This window comes from Adelges cooleyi, unplaced genomic scaffold (assembly GCF_023614345.1).
Source record: "Adelges cooleyi isolate 19-005CV unplaced genomic scaffold, UGA_ACOO_1.1 ACOO_flye_CR_arks_rails_tigmint_CR_PRNA_34, whole genome shotgun sequence".
In the NCBI taxonomy this organism is placed as follows: Eukaryota; Metazoa; Arthropoda; class Insecta; order Hemiptera; family Adelgidae; genus Adelges; species Adelges cooleyi.
Window position 1 is genome coordinate 170,898 of NW_026096013.1, and position 27,733 is coordinate 198,630.

The 27,733-nt window shown below is 33.6% G+C and overlaps 1 protein-coding gene across 1 annotated transcript; it reads right to left on the reverse strand.

Annotated features, from left to right (window-relative positions):
- Positions 1 to 1,165: 1,165 nt before the first annotated feature.
- On the reverse strand, positions 1,166 to 26,914 carry LOC126840062 (dynein axonemal heavy chain 2). Its single transcript, XM_050575551.1, has 66 exons — positions 26,888 to 26,914; positions 26,554 to 26,813; positions 25,038 to 25,114; positions 24,347 to 24,415; positions 23,746 to 23,870; positions 23,189 to 23,355; positions 22,956 to 23,121; positions 22,429 to 22,553; positions 20,089 to 20,268; positions 18,976 to 19,288; positions 18,421 to 18,644; positions 18,193 to 18,350; positions 18,046 to 18,124; positions 17,370 to 17,463; positions 17,099 to 17,266; positions 16,832 to 17,024; positions 16,554 to 16,701; positions 16,257 to 16,457; positions 16,072 to 16,199; positions 15,756 to 15,989; positions 15,559 to 15,692; positions 15,188 to 15,486; positions 15,002 to 15,125; positions 14,793 to 14,941; positions 14,619 to 14,730; positions 14,420 to 14,558; positions 14,136 to 14,350; positions 13,957 to 14,074; positions 13,771 to 13,898; positions 13,450 to 13,669; positions 12,925 to 13,266; positions 12,379 to 12,851; positions 11,964 to 12,308; positions 11,418 to 11,535; positions 11,161 to 11,297; positions 10,935 to 11,090; positions 10,655 to 10,866; positions 10,394 to 10,579; positions 10,047 to 10,324; positions 9,643 to 9,972; positions 9,449 to 9,558; positions 9,243 to 9,358; positions 8,866 to 9,176; positions 8,515 to 8,783; positions 8,290 to 8,429; positions 8,071 to 8,215; positions 7,944 to 7,976; positions 7,738 to 7,883; positions 7,351 to 7,678; positions 7,126 to 7,290; positions 6,875 to 7,041; positions 6,642 to 6,813; positions 6,008 to 6,587; positions 5,494 to 5,921; positions 4,499 to 4,859; positions 3,820 to 3,966; positions 3,450 to 3,756; positions 3,168 to 3,384; positions 2,915 to 3,106; positions 2,645 to 2,829; positions 2,214 to 2,553; positions 1,980 to 2,130; positions 1,758 to 1,912; positions 1,602 to 1,697; positions 1,390 to 1,540; positions 1,166 to 1,320 (listed from the first exon to the last, which is right to left on the reverse strand). Exons 1-66 carry the CDS (start codon positions 26,912 to 26,914, stop codon positions 1,166 to 1,168), a joined length of 12,918 nt encoding a protein of 4,305 aa, XP_050431508.1.
- Between the last annotated feature and the right edge of the window lie 819 nt (positions 26,915 to 27,733).

Genomic DNA, 27,733 nt, shown 5'->3' on the forward strand with positions numbered 1-27,733 from the left:
CTGTCCTAAGCTTGAAACTTCATCACAAGTTGGGAGGGGTAAAAACAAAAAAATTGTGAAAAATTGAGATCACATTGTATAACAACAATATGAAAAAAAATATTTGAATTTCTTATTAAACCCTATGAGATATTGAGTGGTTCATGATAAAAGAATCACTCTGTATATGTCATGTAAAAAAATTACACTGGAAATTAGCCATATATTATAGCCCGTATGTATCTAAAAAAATATTAAATTAATATTAGTTAAGCGTTTTTTAACTTAACAAGTTGAAGGACTGATGGTTTTGATGGATTAGTTGCATACATATTTCTTAGTATGTATAAATTTATTATAATAACTCTGTTAACTTTCACCATGTATATACTATATATATATTTATGTACACTGAAAATAACATTAATTGTTATATCAAATGCATTAACTATAATCTTTTGGTAAATTAATTAACATTTAACTTAAATAAATGTGTCTATTGTTCTAAAATACCACACACAAAGGCTAAAGTAACAATAAAAAAGTGCACCGTCAATAAACTCGAACGAAACACATAATACGTAGAACAAATACATTTTGTTCCATTAATAAATTATTAATAATGACAAGGAACAAATACATTTTATTTGTTCTGGAACAAATATCAAAGGAACGAGTTCCGAGTATTTGCTCCGGAACGAATATCTTGAGGAACGAGTTCCGAGTATTTGTTCCGGAACGAATATCTCGAGGAACGAGTCCCGGGTATTTGTTCCGGAACAAATATATTGAGGAACGAGTTCCGGGCATTTGCTTCGGAACGATTGCAACAGGGAGTCATGAAGGAACATGTTCCGGAATTAGTTCCGAACCCCTGGAAAATATAATACATTTTGAAAAAAAAAAACATAATCCAAATATCATAATTTTGAGCTTAATTATTCCTGACTGATTTTGACTTCAAAAATTGATTGATTAGGTAGCTTTACAAAATATTAGCATTTTGGTTGGGCATGAATGAAGCCAGTGAATTAGCAACAGTAATTCACGTCACCTGATAAAATTATTTTTTGGAAATGAATGACATGTGTACAACATGTACGTTTAACTATAAAATGTTTATATTTCTAACAATAGCAATAAGAAAAAATGAATGAAATATAAATGTGAATTCAATGTCCAAAGTTTAATTTGATAGATTAAGTAAAACTGCTGTCGCTCGTTTTATCCAATGGTCTGGTGGTTCTTCTCCACTTTTCAAATACAAACCGACTACGAAAGCATCTCTTCCTTGTACTCCACATCTTTGGGGGTAGTAATACACCGGGCATAAATAAAAACCTATGAAAGAGGTATAAACAATATTGTAGATATAGTTTAATGTGGTTGCTATTTTGAAAAGGTAACTACTTCTTGCTTTTCTTCTGACGCTTTTAACAGGTCTGAACTGTATGACTGGTAATTTAGCGATCAACTGTAACGGATTAGGTTCACACAAGCAGGATGCTTTATGATCCCAGTTAGCACCTTCCAAGTAAAGACTGCGCACGTATACGCCCTCCTAATAAACATATACGATTATTTACCTCGGATTATCGTCAGCTATACCATTGATTGCTTACGTTCGGCGGCATAACTATGTCTTTTGGAGGTATAGGGATTGGTGTAAAATCCCAAACGAGTAAATCTATTGGAACGGACGTACTTCGCGATTCAATCTGTACAGTACACAATAAGATAATATATTGTAACTAATTTAGTCGTTTATATACACATACTTGTAATACGGCAGTCAGAAATCCGGTGGGAAAAGTGTAAGCTCCGAGCCAAAATAGAACCGGCGGACGAACAGTGTTCGCCCAAATTGTAAAGTAACTAACCCTCTCAATTAAATCTTGCGTCCAAGCACCCAAATTCATTAACGATGGATACGCTAAAAAAAATTATAAATATATATAAATTAGGTACTACTGAATGTCCTAACGTCTGGCGGCTTAAACCTTTGAGCCATTGGCTAGGAACTCTGCCCTCGTCTATGCACTGAAACACTTCTTCGAGATCTGGCGATATAACTACGAGACCTTTGATACCTTTTCTTAAATTTACTAAGGATGACTTAATGTTGTTCAACAAAATATTGTAGCGTAATATCTAAATATCAATCAACAGTATTAGATGTATAAATAATAGTTTCTAAATTACTCCAATGGATAATTCGATTCTGTTAATCATACCTCCTGCAAAAGCACAACATCCAGTGGATTCCTTTTGGTCCCTATGTTCTTGACTGTCGTGTCATAGTCAATAATTTCTGGTATCTTATGCAAAATTTTAGATAGTAGATTTAATACTTTTTCTTCTTTATACTCTTCGCCTCCACCTGAAGATGGCCCTTGCAGGGCCATAAGAGTTTCGCAGAATATACGGTTTTCTCCCATCAAGGATGCCATATCAGAATTCGGATGCTGTCCAAACGCTTGCGGGCTATCCACGACCGGCAAGGTTGATATATAATCTCTGTATGACTGGACATCTCCATCTCGTGGAATATAATACATTACCAGCGAAGACAATCTACAATAATTAATAGAAAAAAAATTCCTTTACACATCTGACATATACAAATAAGCAATAAACACATTAATTAAAAAACAATAAGCTATGCCTGTAAAATGGAGTGTTGATAGATTCCTCGTTAAAATACTGATTGATATAAGTGTCTAATAATCTTCTGTCCCAATCATCGGTCACGTGTCCGCCATAACAAATCCCTGCGATGAGGTATTTTAATGCATCCCACGGGGTGTCTTCGTATTCGTCCAAATAAATCGAAAGCAAATTTTCTGACACCTTATTGCGATATTTTTGTTTCGTCAATGCCAAACGACTTAAAATATAATACGTTAATCGTATAATCTTATGTATTATTGTTTACCTCGAAATCAGAGTCGTTAAAACTATACACAACGTTCCATCCGAGATTTTTAAATTTTTTTCTTTCAACGAGCACTGAATGGAAAAAGCAAAGTGCAAATAATAATTTTTTATATTTTTCTTGAGAATGACATCGAGTAAAGTCGGATTCGCTAATATTTTGATACAAGCGTGTCATGTTTGCTTTTAATCCCTAAACCAAATAAAACATACAGTTTGCGTGGACTTAGTTATGTAACTTTTATTTTATAAACCTTAGGCGGTTCAGTTGTCATCTTAATAGCACTCTGTAATATGGCTATAGGAAAATCTGGATGTGGACTTGAGCTTAACCATAATCTGAAATTTGTGTGGCTCTTTCCATCTTGCATTACGTCAACTATTTTATCTAAATGTGGCATCCACGAAAGTGATAGATGACAATTAGCAAGGAATACCCAATGTCCTTCTCGTTGTCCAATGTCGATTAAACTGTTATAAACGAACCTTATAATAAAGTTAACACAAACAAAATATTATCAAAATATTATTTTTACGCTGTAGCAATTGGTGCTTGGCCTTGACCCAATGAGAGTGTTTGAAACTTTTCTTTCATATTATAACTTGCAGCAAGGCCGATCAACATGTTTGTTGGATCGACACCAGGAGACAAAACAAATATTAATGGAGTTTTGTTACTTGAGTCTTCTAGAACGCTTTTAATGTCTAACACTGGAGGTTCTACAAATTTGGGACCAAGGTTTTCTACGATAAATTTCGAAATCGAGAACGATAATCTATCCAGCCTTAAGCTTCTCACTAACAACATTTGTTGAAATGGAGTACATATATCTTTCCATTGACCTATTAGTTAATTGCCACAATTAAAAGGCTTGTATAACTATTGTACTAATTGACAATACTTACCTACGAGATTCATGTTTTCTGGTTCAGGGGACATATACCATTCTTTCCATTCGCGAGAAAACTGTTCAAATGATTTTCCAATACCGTGGAAACCAGGCAATTTATCCAACTCAGTAATATTGTCCCAGCTTGGTAGTGGTAGCCAAGCTAAGCATAACCAAATAAATCATATTTATTTGCATTATAAATAAAATAATTTATTATGAATTTAGTAAAACACTTTAACGAATAGCACAACAAAATTGATACATTCAATGGATTGTCGCAATAAATAATAATACCGAAACACAGTTTAATTTTATCTTAAGTATATTTACGTATATTGAGCGCCACATTTGTATATTTATTGGTATTAGATACACTCGCATAACACCAAAACATATTTTAGGTTAAGAGTTTTACTTAAATACAATGAAATCCGATATTAAGGCAATGAAGAGTGATTTTTCTATGTTCAACGAGAGAACGCACGACTACTGCACATTAATGGTGAACAATGCAGCCGACCGGTACCCAAATCCCCTTTACTGTCATATAAGCAAAAAATAGAGGTGTAGATGAGGTGTGATGAGGAAAGATCCATTTTTGGTCGATGCACCGCGAGAGTTCTCTCGTTCAACGAAAATGATCTGTAAATAAATGTATATAAAACCCTGCATTATTGTATACATACCGGCACATGGATTTTCTGCCTGTTCCTCTCTGTTCAACACTATACCACCCTTTAGAAGAAAGTCAAATTCTGTTCTAGATAACTGGCCTTTGCCCAATAATATTTTAACGCATATTTGAAAAGAAAACAACAGCTTGTGATGTTCAAATAGTCCACGACACGTGTTTCTGTATACTGCATACGTGTGATAGACATTTAAGTAATTTATTCTGAGATTGAAAAAATCACATTTCTCGCTTTTCCTTATTGAGTTTTCAAACAATGTCACATACGAATCCAGTGAAAATTGATACATTGGGTCAATCTGACTCAGGTCATTAAGAATGAAAAACAACGTAGAAGCTCGATTGGCACAAGGTCTGTAACCCTAAAAAAATAGAACTGACATATAATATCATCGAAAATGGTAAAGCAGGATAAGGCATTCTAAAATAATAAAAAACACTATATTAAAATGTTTTTTAGCATATGGTTTTGCGATGAATAATTTTCCGATAAGTAACACGAAATTAAAAAATTAGATGGGTGCTGGGTCTGTTTTAGGATATATTTGAAATAGTTAGGTTCTAACTATTAAACTATGAACATCGAGAAAATCAATAAACTCTATCTGATTTGAGGAATGAACATTCACCAGATTTGAAAATCTGAAATCACCAACATTAGCGATCAGACTACGCACCGTTAGCGACGAATGCAGGGAACTTTTACAACGAGCTGAGATTTATCTTAGCTTTCATTTCACGTACAGTTTGAAAACGCACAAGAATATTTTATTTAAGATAACTGAGAGGAAATAACAATAATCATCATCATATTCTATATTTGACATACTCCCCTTGAAGTGCGAAAATGGTAATAAAGGATAGGGCTCCCTAGCTAGGCCCGAAAAACCGAGGTTTTTTTTAATAAGAATTTGCAATGTATTTTACTAACTTATTATTTCGATTGTGTACAGGTGTAACAAAAGATTTTTTTTTCAATTTAAATTATGATGTTACCTCGCGAGCAATGTCAATATCGGCCTGTGTCACTAATGCACTCTGTAGTTGTTTACCAACTGCGGCTGAGGTTTTTTTTGAGGATTCTAAAGTTTCGAATAATTCTTCGTTTTCTAACAGCGAACCTTCACTCTCGTTTAACAATCTCAACAATTCGTCCTCCAGTTCGACCAATGTTCTTTTTCCAGTGTCGATATTTATAATTAAACTATCTTTAAGTTTTTCTAACGCTGGTTTTTCTATTCTGACGACGTTCCCGAGTAGCTGGTCTTCGAGACCTTCCTCTTTTATAGCAAAGTTGACAACAGTCGCTAGTGTAGAAATTTCAGGTGGATAATGAGGATTTCTCATTTTGGTCGTGATGAAAAATCTAAACCGTTCATTGTACATTAAAAGTTTATCGCCCATTTTTATAAAGATCTTGTCGTCTGAAATAATTATTCAACTATTAATATTACTGTAAATTCTATTGCTCATATTTCTACATTTTAATCCAGGTAAAATATTGACTTACTTTCTTTTACCAGTGCTTTGGCCAAAACTGGCATTACCGCAGGGTCAACAGTTTCCGAGGCAATTTGCAACAACGCGGGAAATCCGTTCTGCAACGCGTCTTCTAGTATGTGAATATAGTTTGGTACACCGAAATCAATGACCTTCAATTCGTTCTCAGCTTCCATGTTTTTAATCCATTTTAGTGCTTGACACTGTGGGTCTATGACCAACGGCCAACGGGAACCCCTACTGATAATAATACCGTTTTCTGTACTGAATGCATCATTTGGCAACCCATTTATGTTCCATGTCCTAATAATTGCTGGATCGGACAAAAACTCAATGACTTGGTATTCCGGATCACACGGTATAGTCATTTCCCTGACCGATGTGACCCATAATTCCATGAGGGACTCTCTATATTTGGACACGAAGGGTCCCATGTAAGAAACAAATGCCGTGCTTATCAGACAGTCTCCTGGCAAATAGTCAAAGTCTATGTCGAGTTGTTTTACGGTTCTAGTCCATCGTTCTCTTTCGTCAGATAATCTGTCAATAAGCGTAGCAGCTCTCTCGAGATTCCGCCTTAATTCCTCGGCCTATGAAAACGTATATTTTAACGGTGTACAGACTTATATGGCAGTTTGGTTTACTTTTTTGACGAGTTCTTCTTTTTCTATCATTTTTTCGGCGTAATCCGCTTGAAGTTTGTCTAGAAGAATTTTCAGTTGCAAAAGTTTCTGCTCTGCCGTATAAAGAGCTAATTGTTTTTCTTTAAGAGATGCCATAGCGTTGTCTGCTAGTTCTTTTTTCGGCGCAACAATTCTAGTATATAATTTACTTAGTACATATTCTTACCTAATTTAATGTATTAAAAACAGTTTACTTGTAAATTTTTGCATATTTTTCAATAGCAATGACCCACATAGCTAAAGATTTTGCAGCTAAAGACTGAGCGCCTACTTTAATAGGATCAAACTCAGGATTTCTTGTAAATACCGCTATTTTTTTAAGGACCTTTTCAGGTATATGGTCTTTATCGAAATCTTTCAGCTAAAAATCAACAGTAAAATTATAAGTTAACAAATACGGAATATAAACATAATATTTTATAAAATCACATAAAAATTATAGTACTTGATTTAAAAAATTCGGATCTCCTAGTTGCCTCTTTGCTTCAGCCCAACTAGGTTCCGACTGCTTTAATGTCATAACAGCCTCTAATACTAATTTTACTCTTTCTGGAGGTCTCGAAAAAGATTTAACTTCAGAAAGATCTTTTTTGTTGAGTGAATTTAAAGCCTAAAATTGTTCGGTAAGTTTATAGTTGTAAAACAATTAATATTGCATTATATAATTTACATCCATCGCTTCTTCTAAAGCCGGCATTGCTAATTTTAAATCAGCTAGAGCCTGATCATATAAACCTTGACAAATAATTTCATCTTCTTTGATTTTAATACTCTGTTCCGCCACTTCCGCTTTTTGCTTATCAGCCTCTAACGTTTGGTTGTAAATTATAACAAGAAACTTATCACACTCTTTAGCGTACTGATTAACTAGTTTGGTGGCTTTTCCTAATTCTTCTGTCATACCAGCAACTTTGTTGCTAGTATCATCGATTTTATACAAACCATTTCTTAATTTATTTGCTGAACTTGCTATTTCGATACGTTTAGAATCTAAAGTCCTAGAAACAAACGATTGGTATAATGAAGAAATAAGTATAGTAACAACATTAACTAGTACTCTTTATATCCGGACACTAATTCCAAAAAATTTGTAGGAGTTACATAGTTGTAGCGTTTCATTTCAAGTATCATTCGAGTAGAACAATCAACCACAGATTGATGAATCGTGGCAAAAATATCTGCAATACAGACTCTCAACTCCTCCTATACATACATCCTATTAATAATATTTTGATCATATTTATTAACGCATATTCAATATACCTGCGTTAAAGTAACATTTTCTATGTCGTAGACCTGGAATCACATATAAGTAAATATTACACGGAAATACTGACGTGTTTAGTATGGGCATTTTTTTTTTTTTAGTTAAATTATAAACTTATTATACCCTTGGTTCTCCTGTGATTGTTTTTAAAATATCTAATGTGATTAACGAATTGGCTGCCACCTCAAGTAAAGCTTCTTTTGGCCAATCCAAAAACCAATCGATGGTTGTACAATTGATCAGCGACGGGTATTGCCGTAATCGCACTCTATAAATGTATAAATTAATAAAGGTCTTGGTAAACGATTATAACAGCAATGTAATAATACTAAGTGTACAGACCGGAATTCGTTTCCTATTGGACTTAAGCAAAGAACAATGTGCAAGTTATTTCTAACTCTTTCTATAAAAAAAGAATAAATTGCTTCAGCGGTTTCAAGTACTCCAGATCTTTTTGCAATATCTGTCAGAGAGGATTTAATCTAAAACACAACAATTATTATGTAAATACGTACGAATGAGTGTCAAGTTCTTTAGATAAATAATAGCTATAATGTAAGGCTTTACTTCTTCGAATTCGTCTCCTTTGTACAGTTTCGATACTTCTCCTGTACTTAATATGTTATTGATTATCTCCAAAAACGATTCGTTAGCTATTTGAGTATCGTTAAATAAAAATGTAGTCGGCTGATCTTTAACCCCAGTAAGTGCATAGAGGGCTTTTAGGTCTTCCTTGAATTCCATAGTGCCGTACGATTTAGTCAACTCAATAGTAAACATGTTGTAATTGCACAGCCAAGTGGCTAGTCTCGCGAGTGACGATCTTCCTGAACCACCTGTTAACAATACGATTTAGATACTTTGAGAGTTGAGAACTCAGCTATCTAGTTTTATATGTGCATAGCAAATGCGTCCTACCAATGCCAACGATGAGCATATAGCCTCTAGGCTGCGAAATAACTCTGGCTATACGGCAGACGTGATCGATGGCGTCTCTGAACAATACGAGGTTCATCGGTATTACCCCAAAACTGGCGTTGTATTCATCCAGTCTGCTGTATATGTAACTGTGCAGTACCTTCTCGTCAAGCACTTCTTCGTAAAGTACATACTTGTTCAGAAAGTCACAGAATATCGGATTATTATCAGAACTGCACAGGCTACGGTAAGTCAAGTCAAAATTTTTGCCAAGCTGATTGTTGACTTGGTCTGAAAACCATTCTCGGTCACTGAATAAAATTACGGGCGTTCATTTATTTTAATAAAAACGAATATAAGAACTTATTAATATTTACTTAATGTCAACCAAGCGGTCGCTGAAGACCCGAAATACTTCGTGACACCATAGTCGTAAAATAGAAGCCTTAGCGTTTTGGAAATCAGTGCTGCTTCGCAGTAAACCTTGAAACACCTAAACTTAATATTTTTTTAATGTGAGATCATTAATGATTCATATTATGATGATAAATTATCAGTCATAAGAAACAGCTTCTACGTAAACCTTAGATATATCTCGCAAGTTGAAGAGATAATGCATTTTTGCTGGCGTAGGTAACATACTTGAAACAACGTTACTGTACAAGTCGACCGTCATTGTAGTCAATCCTTCTCCTAATACCAATAATACATACAAAATAAAACACCCCTACACATGAATGTAGAGGAAAATATAGTGTAAACGAAATGTTTGTGTACTCGAGTCAAATACGTCCTCATTGAAATCCTTTAAGTGTTGTTGTAACATAAGACCATAAATTCGAAATATTTGAGATTCTTCTGGGAACGTTAAGTTGATGATGCTGAAACTACTCATCAAACGATTACTAATAGTATTTCTGCCGCCACCCGGAGGTCCCATAGCGCCGATCAATAACATTTTTTTAACGTATTTAATCGTTTGTTTCTGTCGGTCGTACCAGAACTCGTAATCGATCCATTGCCTGATCAATTCCAGAGGTGGTTGAGCTCCATAAACTTCTTTAGCGGGCATATTCATGTCATCCAAAAACGTTATCATGGTTTTACCTGAAATCCACAACAATGTCGATTGGTTTTATTATAATACAGCAAAACATTTTATCGAAACCACTTTTGCATACCAGCCATAGGCGCGTATAGCTCCTTAGTCCTTTTTTCCAACCGTCCTTCAATGGCCTCTTGCACATTGTTAGACGTAGTCTGAGCAGACATGTTAATCGTTAAAAACGAAAATGTATTTTTATTCAACGACTCCAAAGCTTTTTGAGCAGTCGACGTTTTTCCGGTTCCCACAGGACCTACTAAGAGGACAGGTTGTTTTTTGCTTAAATAGGCTTCAGTCAAGTAGTTATACCGGACGGTGTCAACTGTAGGTACGATTATCTTAAAAAACGGAGCGCTAAAAAGAAACAAATGTTGAAATGAAATACAAATATAAATAAAGGTTTTAATAAAATCCAGTACTGACTCTGAGTCGTATGTCCAATGAGAAGGTAATCTGTCTTCCCAATGATTTAACCTGCTGAAATTGGTATCCACATAATAATGGTAAACTGTATCTCTTACTGGAAATACTCTTTCCAACTCTCTGATGTAGATGTCGATTTTTTTGCGTCCATTTTCATTCACTCCAGCGCATACTGACCACAGCATGCTGAAACAAATCGTTGTAGTTTGTTGGGTCGCATTCAAATGAACTATGCTTTAACACATCATGGTATTTACTTACCAAAATAGAAACCATATTTTCGTGAGGAACATGTATTTATCCTCGTCGTAGTCTTTTGGAATTCTAACGGCCACATCCTCAAAAGTGAAACATTCCAAAAGTTTACAACAAGACATAACCAAACTCAATTCGGGTATCGTCACTGTTTCTGTACAGTGCATTTTTTTAAACACCAAAATATTGTCTATGTAGTTATCGAAATGAATTTTCATCTAGACAAAAACAATCATTAATAACAATTACCTACGTTAAATAACTGATTTATGTTTGAATAACACACCGCCATTCTATATGGTTCGAAATTACAAAGGCTTAACCACGAATCTACATATAGCTTCCAGCCAAAATCGTTATAATCATTAAACACAATACCGCATCTGGAAACGGTCGCTGGTGATGCTACCGCCAGATCTTCAACTTCGAACAAAAGTGAAACCTATACGATAGATTATGAAGCTATAAAGAAACACTCATTTGATTGATTTATGTCTTCTTTTGGTATTAACCTGTTGCGGCATTGTAATACGTTCACTGTTGATGAGTGTCAGCACCTTATTATCGTCCATTACAGAATTCATGTTCTCGATCCATACGGCGTCGACAGGTCCATCAAAAAGTATCCATTTTTTTTCAATTGAACTATCTTTAAGCACAACACCCGATGAATTAATTTGTATTAAATATAGACGAAATAAAATAATTATAACTAGACACCTGATGATCGAAACACATGTTTAAAATAGAAATAAATAATTTATATTACCTGAGCAGACTTTACGCATAATTGACGATAATACGCCATCCATCCATTCTTGAGTGGCTAAATTATTCTCACCATATAACTCTCCCAAAGAAAGCGCTTTCGGATTCATAGGATATTCCTGGTTATAGATATATGTGAAAAAGACATAAAGTATACGATACAAAACACTTATGGACATAAATTTCTAAATTTTCTAAATTACAAAATGTATATAAATGCTTTACATATAAGGTATAGCAGACATTTATATAGACAAATTAGTTTTAAAAATAATTGTTATTCAAAACCGAATTTAGAAAGAAATAACTTAATTAAAATACGGTTATTGTTAATCAGCTTGTTATTTAAATGAGTGTTTAAACTAAAACATTTCAAACAACACATTATAACAATTTAAGTATCCTGTATCACGTCTAGAATATTATTGTTATTTATTTAATTTGTATATTATTATTATTTTTCTCTGACACAGCGAATTCGAGGCGTGTTAAGCCACATGATAATGATGATTATTGTCATTATTATTCACCTATATTGTATACTTACAATAACCACTTCAAATCCGCTAACATCATTCTTCTTTAAAAGAGCCGAGGCATCTCTTAATATTTTCCAAGTAGTGCTTTTGGCTGCCCCCGTTTGTCCTAAGACCATAACCGAGTGTCTTGAATTTTGTGTTTCATAGAGCTGAACGATTTTCGCAATCGCAGCTTTCGACGGCTGAAGATTACGTTTAACCATGCATGTAGTTATGGCGTCAATCAATATGTCGTTTTTTACTGGCGGCAAAATAATATTGATAAACAAGTCGTTGGTTATACCCATGAAGAGCGGCAAGTCTTCCTGGGTAAGCTTTGCAAGATTCATATTTTGCATTGCCAATAGTAGTACCTAGTAGTTGTAGAACGTCAAGCAAGCATTCTCAATTTATACATTAAAAAACAATAATATGTAATATTACTTCTTCGTTCGGCAAATGAGAATAGAGGCGTCTGCATTGACCCGAGTACCGTAACAAAGCAACCATGCCCCGGAGCCCAAACTCATAATGGTCTTGTTTACTGAGCTGCTGTTTGCACAGAGAAAACAAAACAAACACCTTGTTGGCTAGATTTCGGGTGTCCTTAAAACCTTCGCCGAACAACATAATCTCGGCGATAAGTTTACTGTCCGGCACCATCATAGAAATAGCGCGAAACATTGACTTGAGATTGTCGGGCAGCTCCGTTCGTCCAGCATATCCGGGATTCATCGTGATGAATATACCGCAAGTGGATATCAATCTAATTTCATTTCTTTCGAACACAAAAGACGTCTTGTTGGCGGCGAGCGCTGAGAAAATGGATAATATTTGTTGTGCGACTACGGACAACACTTCAATGTTGATACGGTTGAACTCGTCGAAGCATCCCCACGCGCCCTGTTGAGCGAGACCTGCGGAAAAACGTATAAAAATTAAGTAATATAAAAACCAGAAAGGAGAGAATAGTAAAAGAAAGATTATTACCGGAGAAGTTACGACCCATGCTCATGTAGTCGTGTCCTTCGGAACAATTGATGACAATGACATAGTAGGCAAGGTTTTTTCCCAAATCTTTGACCGTTTCAGTTTTGCCCGTACCCGCAGGTCCTTTAGGACTGCCTCCTCGGAACAAGTGCAGGGCCGTGGTCAACGTGATGTAACACCTGTCGGTTAGCGGCGTGATCACCAACCTACCTGAGTTTCCCAGGTATTCGTATCCATACAATTGTCTCGTGTTGGTTTGCCGAATGACTATGTCACTGATTTTCTTGTCCCAATAAAATCTCAACTGAGACATCCATTCAAACGCCGTCACATCCATACAGTCTACATTATCACATAGTATGGTAGCCGTACGAGTTATAGTTTTTATTTAATTACCGGATTGCATGAGATTTTAAAAACTATTTAAAATTGATCTCGATTTTACGTTTCAGATTTTATTAATCATTAAATGAACGTTCTTGCAACCCGGCAAAAACAATTGTTAAACAACCGAATAGTACGCACTGTTCTTATACATTTTTTCGATCACGTCTCTAGCGTGAATTTCTATAGTGACCAAAGCCACCACCTTTAACCTTGCGGTTTTCGGTAGGTTGCCTCTGATTGCGTCGGAAAACTTTGACAGCACTTTTTTCTGTTTTTTACGGATTTTTTTTAACGGTAACTTGTTCTCAATCTGTTTACACATTATCAACGCCCGCGTACAGTCGGTCGTCCATTGTATCTGCAATAAGACACAATATAAGCGTCAATTCTTTTACATACTGCAGGAATCAACCGTTCTGATTACTATTATATTATGTTAGAAAGTGGTAAGAAAATTACTTGAGACGCAGTGATACACAGCTGGCCCGGCCAATTTAATATCCAAACGTCACGATTTTTCAAGTTTTTCAATAATGATAATTTAACTTCTTTGAACATGCTTTTCAATGAAGCTCGCATAGCACTTTCTGTTAAATATATACCCATTGTAGGGTTTAATTTATTTAAAATTATTTATTAGGTTACCTATTGCAACTAGCCAAAATTCAACGGGCCCTTCACACATAACCGATTTGACCCAAGGCACATACTCTCCATCGTCAGAATACATTCCGATAGCTTCGAAATATTGATCTCTGCCTGACTGTAATTAACAAGACAAATTTCAAAATAACAACCGAGCACATTTCTTTTGAGAGGCTTACATTCATTTTAACTCTAGTAATGTTATCAAAACATTTTTTCAAATGAGGCTGTATCATTTCTGGATTCTTTGAATTTCCCAAAATCTCCAATAGATCGTCATTGGATATAAAATAAAACCTTGGAAACACATGACGCTTGGTTTCCATGTACACTTCCAGAGCTCTTTGAATCGATTGTAGACGATCGTTCATTGTATTCAAATGTTTGAGCAACGCTAAAATAAATAACCAGATATAATTTTTTTTAGTAATAAAAAAAATATGTATAAGTACATAAAACTTACATTTTGAATTACAAGCTTTAAAAACGTTTTTGACGTGATACATTTTCGACGTTATTTTTTTCCATTCTGACGTCAAAATACCGTATTCCCGTGTTTCATTTGGCATTTTTTCCCGAATGTCATCACCCACAAATATGTTCTAAATAATACGATTGAAAAAATACAACTGCTGATCAATACTAAGTAAAAAAAGTATTACTTCTAAATAAATGTACAGCCTCTGTACGTTGAGTGTCATTTCCAATACTTCCATAACTGTACCAAGCCCTTTTTCCCAATAGTCGGCTTCTTCCAGAAATATAGATATGTATCTAAAATTATCCATATTATTATTGTATAAAAACTATACATGTGTGTAGTAACAACTACATACTTCGATCCTTTCATGGAAGATATCTGTACCAATTGATCCTCCAAAGCTTGCGTTATGTCATCAGCTGCTTTTAGACGATAAATCTGATTCTTATATGGCTCTATACTTAACTTCATATTATCCCAAGTTTCTCTTATTATCCGTAAAGCCTATTAAATAACTAAGAACGTTACTATCGATTCGACGACATTATTCGTTATTTAATTTACATTCTCAATATTAGCTTCCATTGACGCTCTGGTTGAAATTTCACTTATTTCATCTTCAAAGTTTTGCATTCCCATTCCTATTACCATTTCTAATGTAAACGTTTCGTCGGTCTCGTCAAATTCTCTATTGATATTATTTTGATTGTTGAATTGATTTTTAACGGTTATTTCATACATTTTACTCACGATTGTATTACTCTTCGCACTTCGTCCCAGTGTCTAGCTCTCATCGATGGGTTTTTCAAATCAGTTATTAAAGGCAAAACTCTTCTAAACGCGTCCACAGCGTTTCTCGTAGTTTCTAAGACTTCCCATTTTCTTTCTCTCAGTTCCTTTACCAATTGATTTAACTTTTTAAATAATGATTGTGCTGTAATTTCCATTTCGGACACTTTAATCTCCCAAAATTTTCCATATTTATATCTTTCCCAAGCTACGTCCCATTCGTTTATTGTAGACCATACTAGTTCTAAAGTAGCTAATTCCTGATAAAGAAGAACATATTATTTATAGTTATATATCACTTTCAACTATAACGTAGATATTGGAAATTTTACTTCTTTGAGTTTTTGTAATGCATATGATGGTACGTATTTTACACCAAATAGAGCAAGATCTGCTTTTAATTGCTCTTCCGCTGCTTCCAATAATGCCAATTTTTTTTTCAAATCATCAATATAATCCAGCGCGTCTGTAAGTTAATGTAATAGATAATATCAAGCTGTATTTAGTGATGTGGCTGTTGTGTAACTACCAGCTGACTTCCAGTCTGAAGTAGTAGGCATCGTTTCGTAATAATGTTGTAACAAATCGTCCGACTGCTGCTTTATAACCTCTTGTTTATTTAAAAGCACGTTTAAAAACTCATCGCGTTTTCCTTCTAACATAGCTTCCGCTGATTCTAGCACAGCTTTGTAGTCATTCCAATTTGTCATCATATTATTGTATCTTATTCTCATTATATCCGGTATATCAACACTATGTTTTTCTATAACATAATATACCTAATCTATATTAATGTGACATACGAGACTGTTGAAACTATACAGCGTACACGAGTTGACTCATACCTAAAATGGTTATATTATCCCCAATAATCCAAAAATCGTTTTCTTTAATCGCGCACTCCAACACTAATTTATTTCGATATTCAGTAAAACTGACCATTTCAAAAATAGTTTTTGGTGGTGTCATTACGCTAAAATACAATTCGAATAGAGCGAAAGAAATAGTATTAGAGTTACATTTAATTTACCGTATGCTGTTGACGTTTGTATATTCATAAATTCCTTCGATGAGTTTTGCAGTTATTTCCAACAGTAGTTGTGAAAAACTATGTATCCAAAGTTGACAATGCGAAATTATTTGTTTGATCATAAGGCTTGTACGGATCACAAAGTACGAAACTGAAGATACCGTGTGCAGTTTTTTAATATCCTGTATGTAATTCAAGTATCTAAAATAATGAAGCCCGTCCACAATTAATACAATCGAATAGGTAATTATTATAAGGAAGCGTGCAACAACTCTGATGGAATTAAATTTTTCTTACTGCGTGATTTCTATGTCAAAGTTTTCTGCAGAAGGCTTGCTGTTTCTAAAATTTTCGAAAAATGTGGGTTTGTCTACAATCCAAATATCGCTGTACGATAGTAATCTGGACATATACTGCCTGATTTCTCTTAAGCCATGTTGTGTAGCTAATCTCGATTTAAAACAAAATTCTTAAGTAAGTACATAAATCATACGTAATTCATAGAAATATAATACTGCATAAACTTTTTTAAAAACATCTTGGAACATATTTTTACAGGTTCGTTCTAAACTTACACATTTCTATTTTATGTTGTATATCGTTGCAAATCTTGTCTTCCGCTATTTCGTAACCGTACGGTAGCGATAACACATTTGTTGTCTTAAACGTTTGACTTAATCTCGGTATAGATTTGAATGCAATAACCAAACTAGGCAATGATTTTATTGAACACATAGCTAATGTCATTAAGTCCGAGACGTATTTAATCTAAAAACGACGTGATTGAACATATTAGAATTAATTGTAAACCGTTGATTTGTTAATAAGCTTATGAAATGTACCCGACGGCCTTCTATGCTGACGTGAATCTGAAAAATAGGTACAGGTCCGAATCCATAGCCAATTCTCAGCTCTAACATATTTTCCATTGACCACCTAGAGTTTAATATTAATGATTCCCGTACTAAAATATCAATATGACCGACGAATTCTTCCCAGTGAACGACGACCTGCAGTAAAAATATAACGCGAACTATAAGTATAAACACTGTTCGATTAACACATCACATAATTTGAACAGATCACGAAGCTGATTTTTATGTAAATACTTACATCAGTAATATGGTCTTCAAATCCTTCATATACGATTGATCCGTATCTGACGATTTCGTTGTAGCTATCTACGATTTGTATCATTATCGAATTTCTGGTATGTAAAATATAAATAAAATCGGTACTTAGATTACACAATATCAAAGCAAGCTATCAATAGCATTCTCAATTAGACTGACCTATATTTATCAACTTTCGCTATGTACTCATTAATTTCCATCGCTTGTGTCATTTGGAATGTATACAATGGAGTATTCGCAATTTGTTCGCATATTTTAAATATTTCTGTTATACAACGTTTATAATCGTCTTCAAAACTTTGACTCTAATTTGAGTGCATAAAATGAAATGTTAATCGTCGTATCTTTTTTACCAGTTTCCCCTTTCACATTCAAAGAGAGGTCACTAATATCTCAGCTATCGACAACCTTATCTTAACGTTAAATAGGCCCCCCTCGCTGTTTCTTACCCCCATTTTTATTTTTACAGCTCAACACTGCTATCCACCTTTCATCTCATTCCCACCTAACCGTTTAAAAAATATATTTTCAATGCCTTCATGTTGCGTCAACTTAAACGACGAATAAAGCTACTTTATGGTGACTCAACTGTTTCCAACAAGGTATAGCATTTAATAAGATATGTATCGACGAAGTCGGCGTGACGCCAAGTATACTGTATCACCAACGGCGATAATATCTTGTTACAACTTTGAATCTTTTCACCAAATAGTGGCAATTCATGTTCAGACAAACCTGATGAATTTTCAAAAGTCGTTTAATGCAAGGTCGCTTTTCGTATAAATCATCTATGTTTCATTTACCGGCAACAAAATAGTCGTAGCTTTTAATAGCCATCGTGATGTTCCTGTACACGTTTTTAATTTTTGGTGTCATATCCGCAAGATAGTTGACTATATAAGGCATTCGAAATTCTATCAATAACCAGGACTCGATTTCGTTCATTAACACTCGCATATCTCTAAAAAAAATTCAATCGTATATCATGCTGTTGCGTAAATCATTCTAAAAGATATTATAATTAAAAGTACTCGTCCAAGTTAATTTGGAAGCTCCAGTGGTATTTTGATTTTCTACTTCCCGATAGCAGTCGCTTGTCCAGTCTTTTTTCGAAGTCGGTTTCATAAAATTGATCAGTCCACATTTTAAAAATAGTTTCCATCATGTTGTGAAAAACCTCGACGTATTTTATGTAGTTTTTGTGAAATATTTTTGCGCTCGGACACGTCACAAGCCATGGTCGATCGACCAACATCTATATGTTATAATGTACTTAAAATTATTTACTCCAACGATCATTTCTATTATTTTTTTAATTCTATTTAAATATCTGAAATCCTAACAATTTATGATTTGGTTATTTTTAACCGAAGATGCATGTAGGTACCTATTTTATGAAAATAGGCAATTGACAAACACAACCAGTACAAAGATTGTATATTGTCACAAAGTTAAGTCAATAAACGTTTGTTGCGATTCGTATATTTTTTATAATTAACTCTCAAAGATAGATTAAATAAGAACTGTAAAGAATTCACAATGTTATGCAATATATCTTTATTTTTATTATTATACTACTGACTTACATTCTTAAAATTTGTAATCATTTTGAAATCAATTATACTCATGCAGCATATTCCCGGATATTTTGTCAAAAATGATGGAATGTGATGAATGTTACTCGGTATCAGCATCATCGCTGTGGTGATATTATCAGTTAACATTTTGTAGATGTCGTTGGTCTTCTGTTGGATGCACAATTGGAGCTGCGGCCAATTAGAGAAGTAGTGTAAGGTTTGTAAAACGTACAGTGCATCTTCTATATTACATGAAGCATTTAACGCGTCGCTTAATAAATGTTCTACTTCTGAACACAGATCACGGACATCATCTCGAAATCTAGATTAGTGATTACACGTATTATTATACATAGGAATTTTACTTGATTCAAATTATGAAAGTAATAATAATTAATATATAAAAGTGACTAGGACTAGGCTGGGTTCACCGATTGCAGCATTCTATGTAATTGGTTATTGCACCCATAGAAAATATGGTGGAGAGGAAAGTTGGAATTGGAATAGTTTCTAGTAAAGTGGGATGGAACACGGAAAGAGATAGACGAGAGCAAATCGACGGCATCGAGAGAGCCGTTGAGGAGAGCTGAGATGAAAGAAATGTCAGCCTTTTCACGATTGTAAACTAAAGTAGGAATATTGAGCGCTGAGCGGATAAGGATGTAATCATGTTGAGGATTTTCTATATTTAAAATGAAAGCAGCAAAGGCCAGAAATAGGTTTTGAACTCGCTCGATGCGTACCTGGTCCCGCACTAGGCATGGATGACAAACTACGATTTTATACTCAAGAATAGAACGTACTAAGCTAAAATAAAGGATGCGAAGACATAGGCTTGAGGAGAAGTTGGAAGTATAACGTTTGATAAAATCCAGCACTTTAAGGGCCAATCGAAACGTTTTTATGGTGGTCAAAAGAGGATGGGCGAAAAGTAGATACCTAGATCTCTGACGATGGATACCCGGTCAACAAGAAAACCATTAAGATCACCTCTGGGGATGGCGGGCTAACTGTAAATTAGCATATACCTCTAAAACTTATACTGTATGAAAGAGAAAAAAAAAAATATATATATATATATTAGTTATGACATATAAAATCAGAAAAATTGATATATCTTACATTTGTATATGATGAAACCAATCGCTCGTTTTTAAATTAAAAATCGTGTTGACGACATTCTCAATAGTTTTGACAATATCGTTGAAGCGCAATTCAATAGATTCCACGATTTTTTCAAAATAAAACCCTTTTACAAATGAGAATTTTGGTTTCGGTACGTAAAGCTGTTGTATGTTCATTCTAAAAACATATGGTATTATATTCAATGTATTATTCTTAATATTTTACATACAAACGATATGTATTATTAAAACAATTTGTTTACACATGATTGTGTAACAAATCCATTGTATGACATAGAATTGAACACATTGAATTGAAATAGAATAAGTTATGTATTTCTAAAAAACGGCATGTCTACGGTGGCAGCCTAGGATGCCTGAGCTATCCCTGCAATTTTTTAATGTCGCCGGTCACCCCGATTTGTAAAACAAATAATTTGCAACTTTTATTTAAAAAATTAATGCCTTTTAAGTATTGTTATAAAGATATGTTTAAAAAAATGAGGTAGTGTTGCCAAATTGTTGTCTCTGACCATTTATAATCCTTATCGTTATCGCAATATAATAATATGTATGTGGATTGTGAGTAACTGTTACTATTTATATGAATTATTTTTAAAACTATTGACGGTAGATAATTATCGTAGTGTACGGTTCATAGACATAGCCCAGAGTCGTGGTCTAGACCCCGTCCGACTTCGGAAAAACCTATACTGTAAACGGACTACGGTAAGGTTCGCCTCTGTTATTTGATATTGTTTCTGTTGTATTATTTTATCATGTGGCAAATGTTTTAAGTCACATTTTTGAATAATCAAAAATACATCAATTTAAATAAAGTCGTTTAAATTACATCAAGTACAATACATTCAGTCCAAGGGAATTTGACTACTGCAAAGTATAGTGAAGAAAAGAAATGTGTCTTTGATTTTCTTGGGATAGTAAAATTTATTTTTTTTTTTCGAAGGAAGTCCAATACGACATGTAGCATTTCAAGGATTTGCCAAAGTATATGACGCTAAAAAACAAACGTTGAAATCAATGTCTCAAACTAGATAGGCTTGTTTCGCTGAGGTAGTATTAAAAATAATTACATTGCTTTATTAAGTACGTTAGAAGATATAAATTCCTAATGTTTGATACCTGAAGAGAGAGCTAAGAGCAGTGGACCAAATTTATCTTAAAAAGCTTCAAACTTCAAACTTCTTACTGCTGTTTTATTTATAAACGCCTTAAGATCTTCATTAAACTCATTAAGAAATTCATTGTATATTTATTAATACAAAACAAATGTACAAGGGAAATAATATTGAAATACTAATTGTTATTTTTCCATTATTAGATGTGTTATTATCTGGAATTGATAATGGATTTAAACAAGAAACATAGAAATTTATAACTATAACTGGACAACTAATTAACTAGTCGAATAACAATTCATCTTGTTTACACATACTAAATAATTTGCTAAATGTTCAAACTCAAGAGATTCTTGTTGAAATTAATCTTTTAAATAGTATTGAGGAAACACCTGAGGAACATCATTAGATTATGTATATAAGTGGATTGATTGGTTAGTAGTAGAAGAAGATTCGATATTTTTTTAGACATTTCATGATTGTCTTAAATGTTTTATAGTTTTACCAGTGACCAGATGTGGATGTGATAGGAGTTTTTTTTTAAAATGGCATAGTCAAAACAAAATTAAGAAACGCAGTGACACAAGAAAGACTAAATGCATTATTACTCTTATATACTTATAAATAATATTAATGTTGACGAAGTTATTAATGATTTTAAAAATGTTTCGACAAAAAGAAGACTTGTTCTTTGAAATATGTCATAAACTATTATAAATATTATGTGTTGTTATTATTATTATTTTTTATATTGTCACTCATGTTTTGTACTATTTAAAGAACGTTGTTATTGAGTACACTTACACATCATATATTTTGTTATTTATGTAATTCATAATACACCGTAATTTTTTTTTAAAACTATTACAATAGTTTTTGTTTAATGTTACATAATTGGGTTACAACTCTATGATTATTTAAAATGAAGATTACTAGATTAATGTGTATCTAAGTGGTTTAATAGATAATTAATATTTCTGGAGTTAAATTTAAAGGTAGGTACTTATAATACTATATTAATTGTAAATAGATAATACACTTTTTTTTTAATTTTTTTGGAGAGACTTACCCCTCCCCTTAAAAATACGGCCTTGAGTTTAAGGTTTTATTTTCGGTTTATTAAGGTAGCGCCGGTCATTAGCTAGGCTGCCGCTGTGGATAAAGTCTAGTCACGACTATGGCAAGTATATAATACATACCTTTGGAACACCATCATTGCCTTGCATATGTATTCAATATCTTTTAGTCGTTCCAAAAATGCATACACGGCTTTGGCTTTTATCCATACTTTTCCTTTATACTTGAATTGGTGTACACTGACCGCCTGCAAAAACATCGTTCTAAAAAGTACAGTGAGTAAGTCACTGATCAATAGAAATTATGTGATAAAACACATTCAAATAAAAGTTTCGATGCAAATCTGCAGATGGTAGAATACAAAATTTAATTTTAGTACATGTATTTTTAGTATTAGGGTGGATACGATTAGGGTTGATCGTTTGCCTATTAAAATGTATTATAGTCGTTACCCATATTTAACTTTTTTAAAGTTTTGGCCCATCCCCATTACATGAACGTGATTTGCATTATAAAGAAATTGGTTAAGTGGTTTAAAATATATCGTGGATTCCGACAAAAAAAAAATAAATACACGGCAAAACCAATACCTTCTTAGCTCCGTATCGAAGTTAAAACCAAATACCTAAATAGACAAGTAAATTCGAACCTCTTTGAACATTTCGATAAAATGATTACAGCAGTTAATACATTTGTGCACAGACTCAAGTGTCGCTTCTACGTTGCCTTCAAATAGTATTTTTATATCAATTGTTCTGCGACATATGAAAATAATCTGATTCCCAAGGTAGTCACAAAGACGGTTCATGTCGGATCTAGAACACATTTGGCGCTAAATTCAAGTCTATAAATTCATATGCCTAGACGTGTAAGGGTACTTACGGTCGGTTGTAGTACGGCGATTCCTCGAATATGTAAATGATTTTAGTGAATGTTTCCGGCAACATGTATAAAATTTCATCTGGTGAAATAATTGCATACAGTTCTGTGCAGGATTTCATTAACACTTGCAGGTAGTTCAAATTTGACTCGGCTTCGATCAAGCCCGTCTGAAAGCATTAAAAAAAAAAATAATTTTATTACTTGTTACTATTACAATAATCAGACTTAAGTTTTATAGAATTAAACCAAGACCACGTTATCCTAAAATTAGATTATTTAGACAGAATTGTTTACAAAAATAATTATTTCAGAGATCTATTAACTATATTATGGACACAGTTGCGTATCAGACAAAATATTAAATGTAATGCAATTCGGTCGACATTCAAATATTTTTTGTTCTAAAAACCGATGAGATAATAGCGATAAATATTCCTAACGAGATTATGTATCACTTGCGATGATAGCCAGGAAATTAGAAATGCTATAAAATGTAAAAAGGTTATGGTATCCACGTTTAGTGAACAATGTGTATGCAATGTACATGTTATAGTTACCGTGAGTTTTTCCATCATTCTCTTAAATGCTGTCGAAGAGACTGGTCTATTTTTATCCAATATAGTTAACAATTCGTAAATACTTTTATACTCCAACACGACTACTGTATATCTAAAATCGGTTACTAGAAAAAAAAAATCCGATTAGTAGATAATATTTATGTACATAAAAATGTGTATTTATAAGTATATTCTTTATAGGTCCAAACAGCTGTACTTATTTCGATCTAAGTTAGCACATATATTATTTAGATTCTGGAAAGGAAACACCACGGGGGTAAGAAAGCACCCTTAAATGGGCGGGAGGGGGTGGAACTTGGTAACATGTAAAAATAATCGCAAATGGCTCATATTAGTGTCGAATCCAGTTCTATGTCCGGGGTAATCTCTGAAACTACTGACTCAATGTCTATGTAGATGGGATGAAGATAGAAAAACAATGAGGAGGGGGAGCGGATGGGGTACTGTTTTCATTGGAAGCCAACCAAAACCGAGTACACTTAGCTAGTGTTCAATAAAAACATGTACTTATTGATAATATACTTACATCTCTCCTGCCAGTAATTAAACTCATCGATAATGTGTTCCATGGAAAACTCACACTTCGTAGCGTTTCGGTGGGTATCGCTTAAACGGTTCAGTATTTCCGAGTATAATTCTTTTAAAACATCTAAATATGAACGTACACAAAAATGTAGTTTATTTTATACATCGAGTGAAGTTTCTTTGGAGCTACGTTTTTTTTATAGACGCAGGGCTGGATCAAGGGGGGGGGCTAGAATGGACTGTAGCCGCGGGCCGCAATTCAAAGGAGGTCACAATGTTTCGTTTCATTTTTATTCAATAGTGACTTATTCATGATAAAATAATAGAATATAATAAGTCAAACTAATTCAGCGTACATTTTTGAGTCTGCTGTTTTTATTCTAAATTATATTGATAATCCAAAATCCAAATAAAAAGTATGGACGACCTATACTTTTTTATAAAAATATTTTCTTTAATTTACTTACAAATTTTAAAAGAAATCGAATATAACCTTTTTATATATAACTCACCTAACTTACACTATAAACATATTAACTAATCTAAAATTAAGAATCTATGGAATAGCATTAAAGTTAAATCTTACTAATTATTCTTTAATGAATATATGTATAAGATATTACTAGTTAGGTTAGGTATGGTTTACGAACTTGCCCTGCCGAACCTGGGAACTTTTTTTTTTTTGCTGTTTAAGAGCAGCTGGATTACTTGCTAATAAAATAAAATTAAAAACCAATAATAGTCACTTTCAACGACGTTGATGGTAGTTTCACTCATGGGCGATGTTTCGGCAACAAATTCACTAGGCAAGTATTTCAAATATCTGAAATGGCACAATTCGTAGATAGCATGTTTGTTAAGTTTGTAGAAGTCATGTTTTTCTGCTATAAAAACTCGTTAAAGAATCAACTGTATAATTTTATACTGTACAAAAAATTTAATGAAAATGGTAGTGTTTTTATTTCATTAAAATGTGAAACAAAGTGAACCCGACGGGTAAATTTATAAATCCATCATAGCCCACAGAAGACACATGTTATATATTGTATAATCAATATTTAAAAACTAATTTGAAATATAATTTGTAAATAATACCTATATATCTATACCAGGAAAACTAGTTTGTTATAGATCTTATAATAATCATATTTATGTACTTCTTTTAAAATAAATACTCTTTCAGTCTACTCGAAACCGTTGTCCGTGTAATTTATATTATTATTCCGTAAGTACCGCTCTCACCAAGCGTGGCTGAGTAACTGAGCCCCTTGGTGAGAACTCTTATATTTTAGTATGGATACGTTTTTGGTCTAAGTACAAAAATTTGCGACACGTTTTCGTGTCACGAAATGAGGCGCGTCGGCCGAGTCTGGTGTATTTAGCGCAACCGGTCCACAGTTCAATTTTGCATTTTTTTTACCGGTTATTCTCAGAATATAAACTAAGATAATCTGTTATTATTACCAGCCCATGGAATGTGGATTGCGAGTCACTGATTGCATGCCGTATTATCAAGGACATAACCAAAAACATATCCACCATTCAATGTTTTTGGCCGTTCATTTAAGGGGATTGCATACGGTCTATTTTTAAGGAGTATAGTATAGGCAATACATAAGAAAAACTAAGGTTTTTATAAATGTCGACCATATCAATCAATTTACCGGTTAATTTGTATAAGTTTCAAGGTAATAATTTTAATTTAAATAATATTTTCTATGAGTGAAAGCCATTTTGGTTTATTCTAGACCAAAAAGCCAGACACAATATAAACTACATAGAATGGTTCAATTTCAATTCTGTAAAAGGATTCGAGTTCTTTGGAAAATTTACTGTAATGTTAAAAGCTGATTTTGATTTAAAAATGTCAGTTTCTTGTAATTAATTAAAATAAATTTTCAATTTTTTCTAAAATAAAGACTCAATTTTTTTACATGAAAGAAAAAATAAAAAATCTGTTTCCTACAAACCTAGTGAAGTCGCCAAAGAACTCGTATATCTATACAGAATTAAAATCAGAACATCCTGAGAAATTTTGTCTGGCTTTTTGGTGAAAACGTCAAAAAAGCGACCGCATGCAATCCCCTTAATTGGCAGATTTGCCAAAAGTGTGTCTGCTAAAACTTGTATCGTATGAACCTAACCGATATCTTTGTAAATATGCAAAGGATACAGTCCGGCCAGTGAAATATAAAAGGATGGACTAGAGAGTCCAGGAGCATGATCATTGTTTCTTCCATGGCGGCTTTGAACATTCCCGACCTGACGACTCCGTCGAAGTTGTTTTCGTCCAACCACAGTTTATTTCCATCTTCGTCCACAGCCGACTTATAGAACCACGCCAGCCAGCCGGAACGCGCATTGGGAATTCGAGAATCGCCCTTAAGTACACTGCCGTCGTAGTACAAAAACAGGACGGTCTGATCAGTGGAAACGAACCTATTAACTTCTTTTAGAACGTCCTCGTTCCAGTCAGTTTTTTTCAAATCTGGTATTTTTGTGCGCGATGTAATACGTTTAGCCTGGACATTTACACAAACTGTCAATATTACAGCCACTCCTGGCCGTCTGCATTGACACGTCACCTATTACTTACTAATTGTTTTTTCAACTTGATATCCATTCTAAAATCAACTGTAAGAATATATTTATAACAACTGAATTCACGTTAAGATAACGAACAAATGCATAATCGGTTAGTTGTCTGTTATAAATAAATATGTCAACAGCCGTTGGTATCGACAGAAACCGTTTATGAAATACATTGATTATTCATTTTATTTTTATGTACAACTATGTTATTTTACGAAATACTTAAATGGGGTTTTCTGGTGTAACAAGGTTACAATTTGGCAAACTTTAAGGCTAGAGGGTATGACATTTTTTTGCCACCAAAATACACAACTAATCTTACTGAATTTTAACAATATATGTAAAAAACATTTGTTTTTTTGGAAAATATGAGCCTAAGTAGTTAAAAAAAATACTAAATTGTATTTTATGGTATTCCGATACTCAGTTTAACACAAACACACACAATTTAGGGTCACCATGACCAACGAATGAGGGACACGGTGTCTAGTTATCAAGTTAGTTAAAATTTCTAAGGATGATAATATTTTTTCAACAATATTGGTGTATCAATTTAAATCAGATTCGGAGTCACTTTCTTTATTCATAGATTTAAAGGAAATTGGAAAACCTAAGATAAATCAAAATACAACTCTGGTTTAGATGATAGAAATTTGAGAGATGAGCTAGAACGGAATCAAAATGAAATTGATTTATTTGTTCAGAGTAATCTGGAAAAAACAGCACGCGCGAGGGGATTATAAAGAATTATTAATTTTGACGCAAATATTTATTGGGAAACTGCCTGCGACTGGAGTTCAGTTTCTACATTTAGGAGCCTACCATCATGTTCGATGGATGTCGAAAGCTA

Coding starts and splice junctions, on each gene's coding strand:
- LOC126840062 (XM_050575551.1), bottom strand. CDS start 26,914: ATGGATATCAAGTTGAAAAAACAATTA. Junction 8,430..8,514: donor AAGGAGACGAATTCGAAGAA/GTAAAGCCTTAC, acceptor GTTGTGTTTTAG/ATTAAATCCTCTCTGACAGA. Junction 7,679..7,737: donor TTAGTGTCCGGATATAAAGA/GTACTAGTTAAT, acceptor GTTTGTTTCTAG/GACTTTAGATTCTAAACGTA.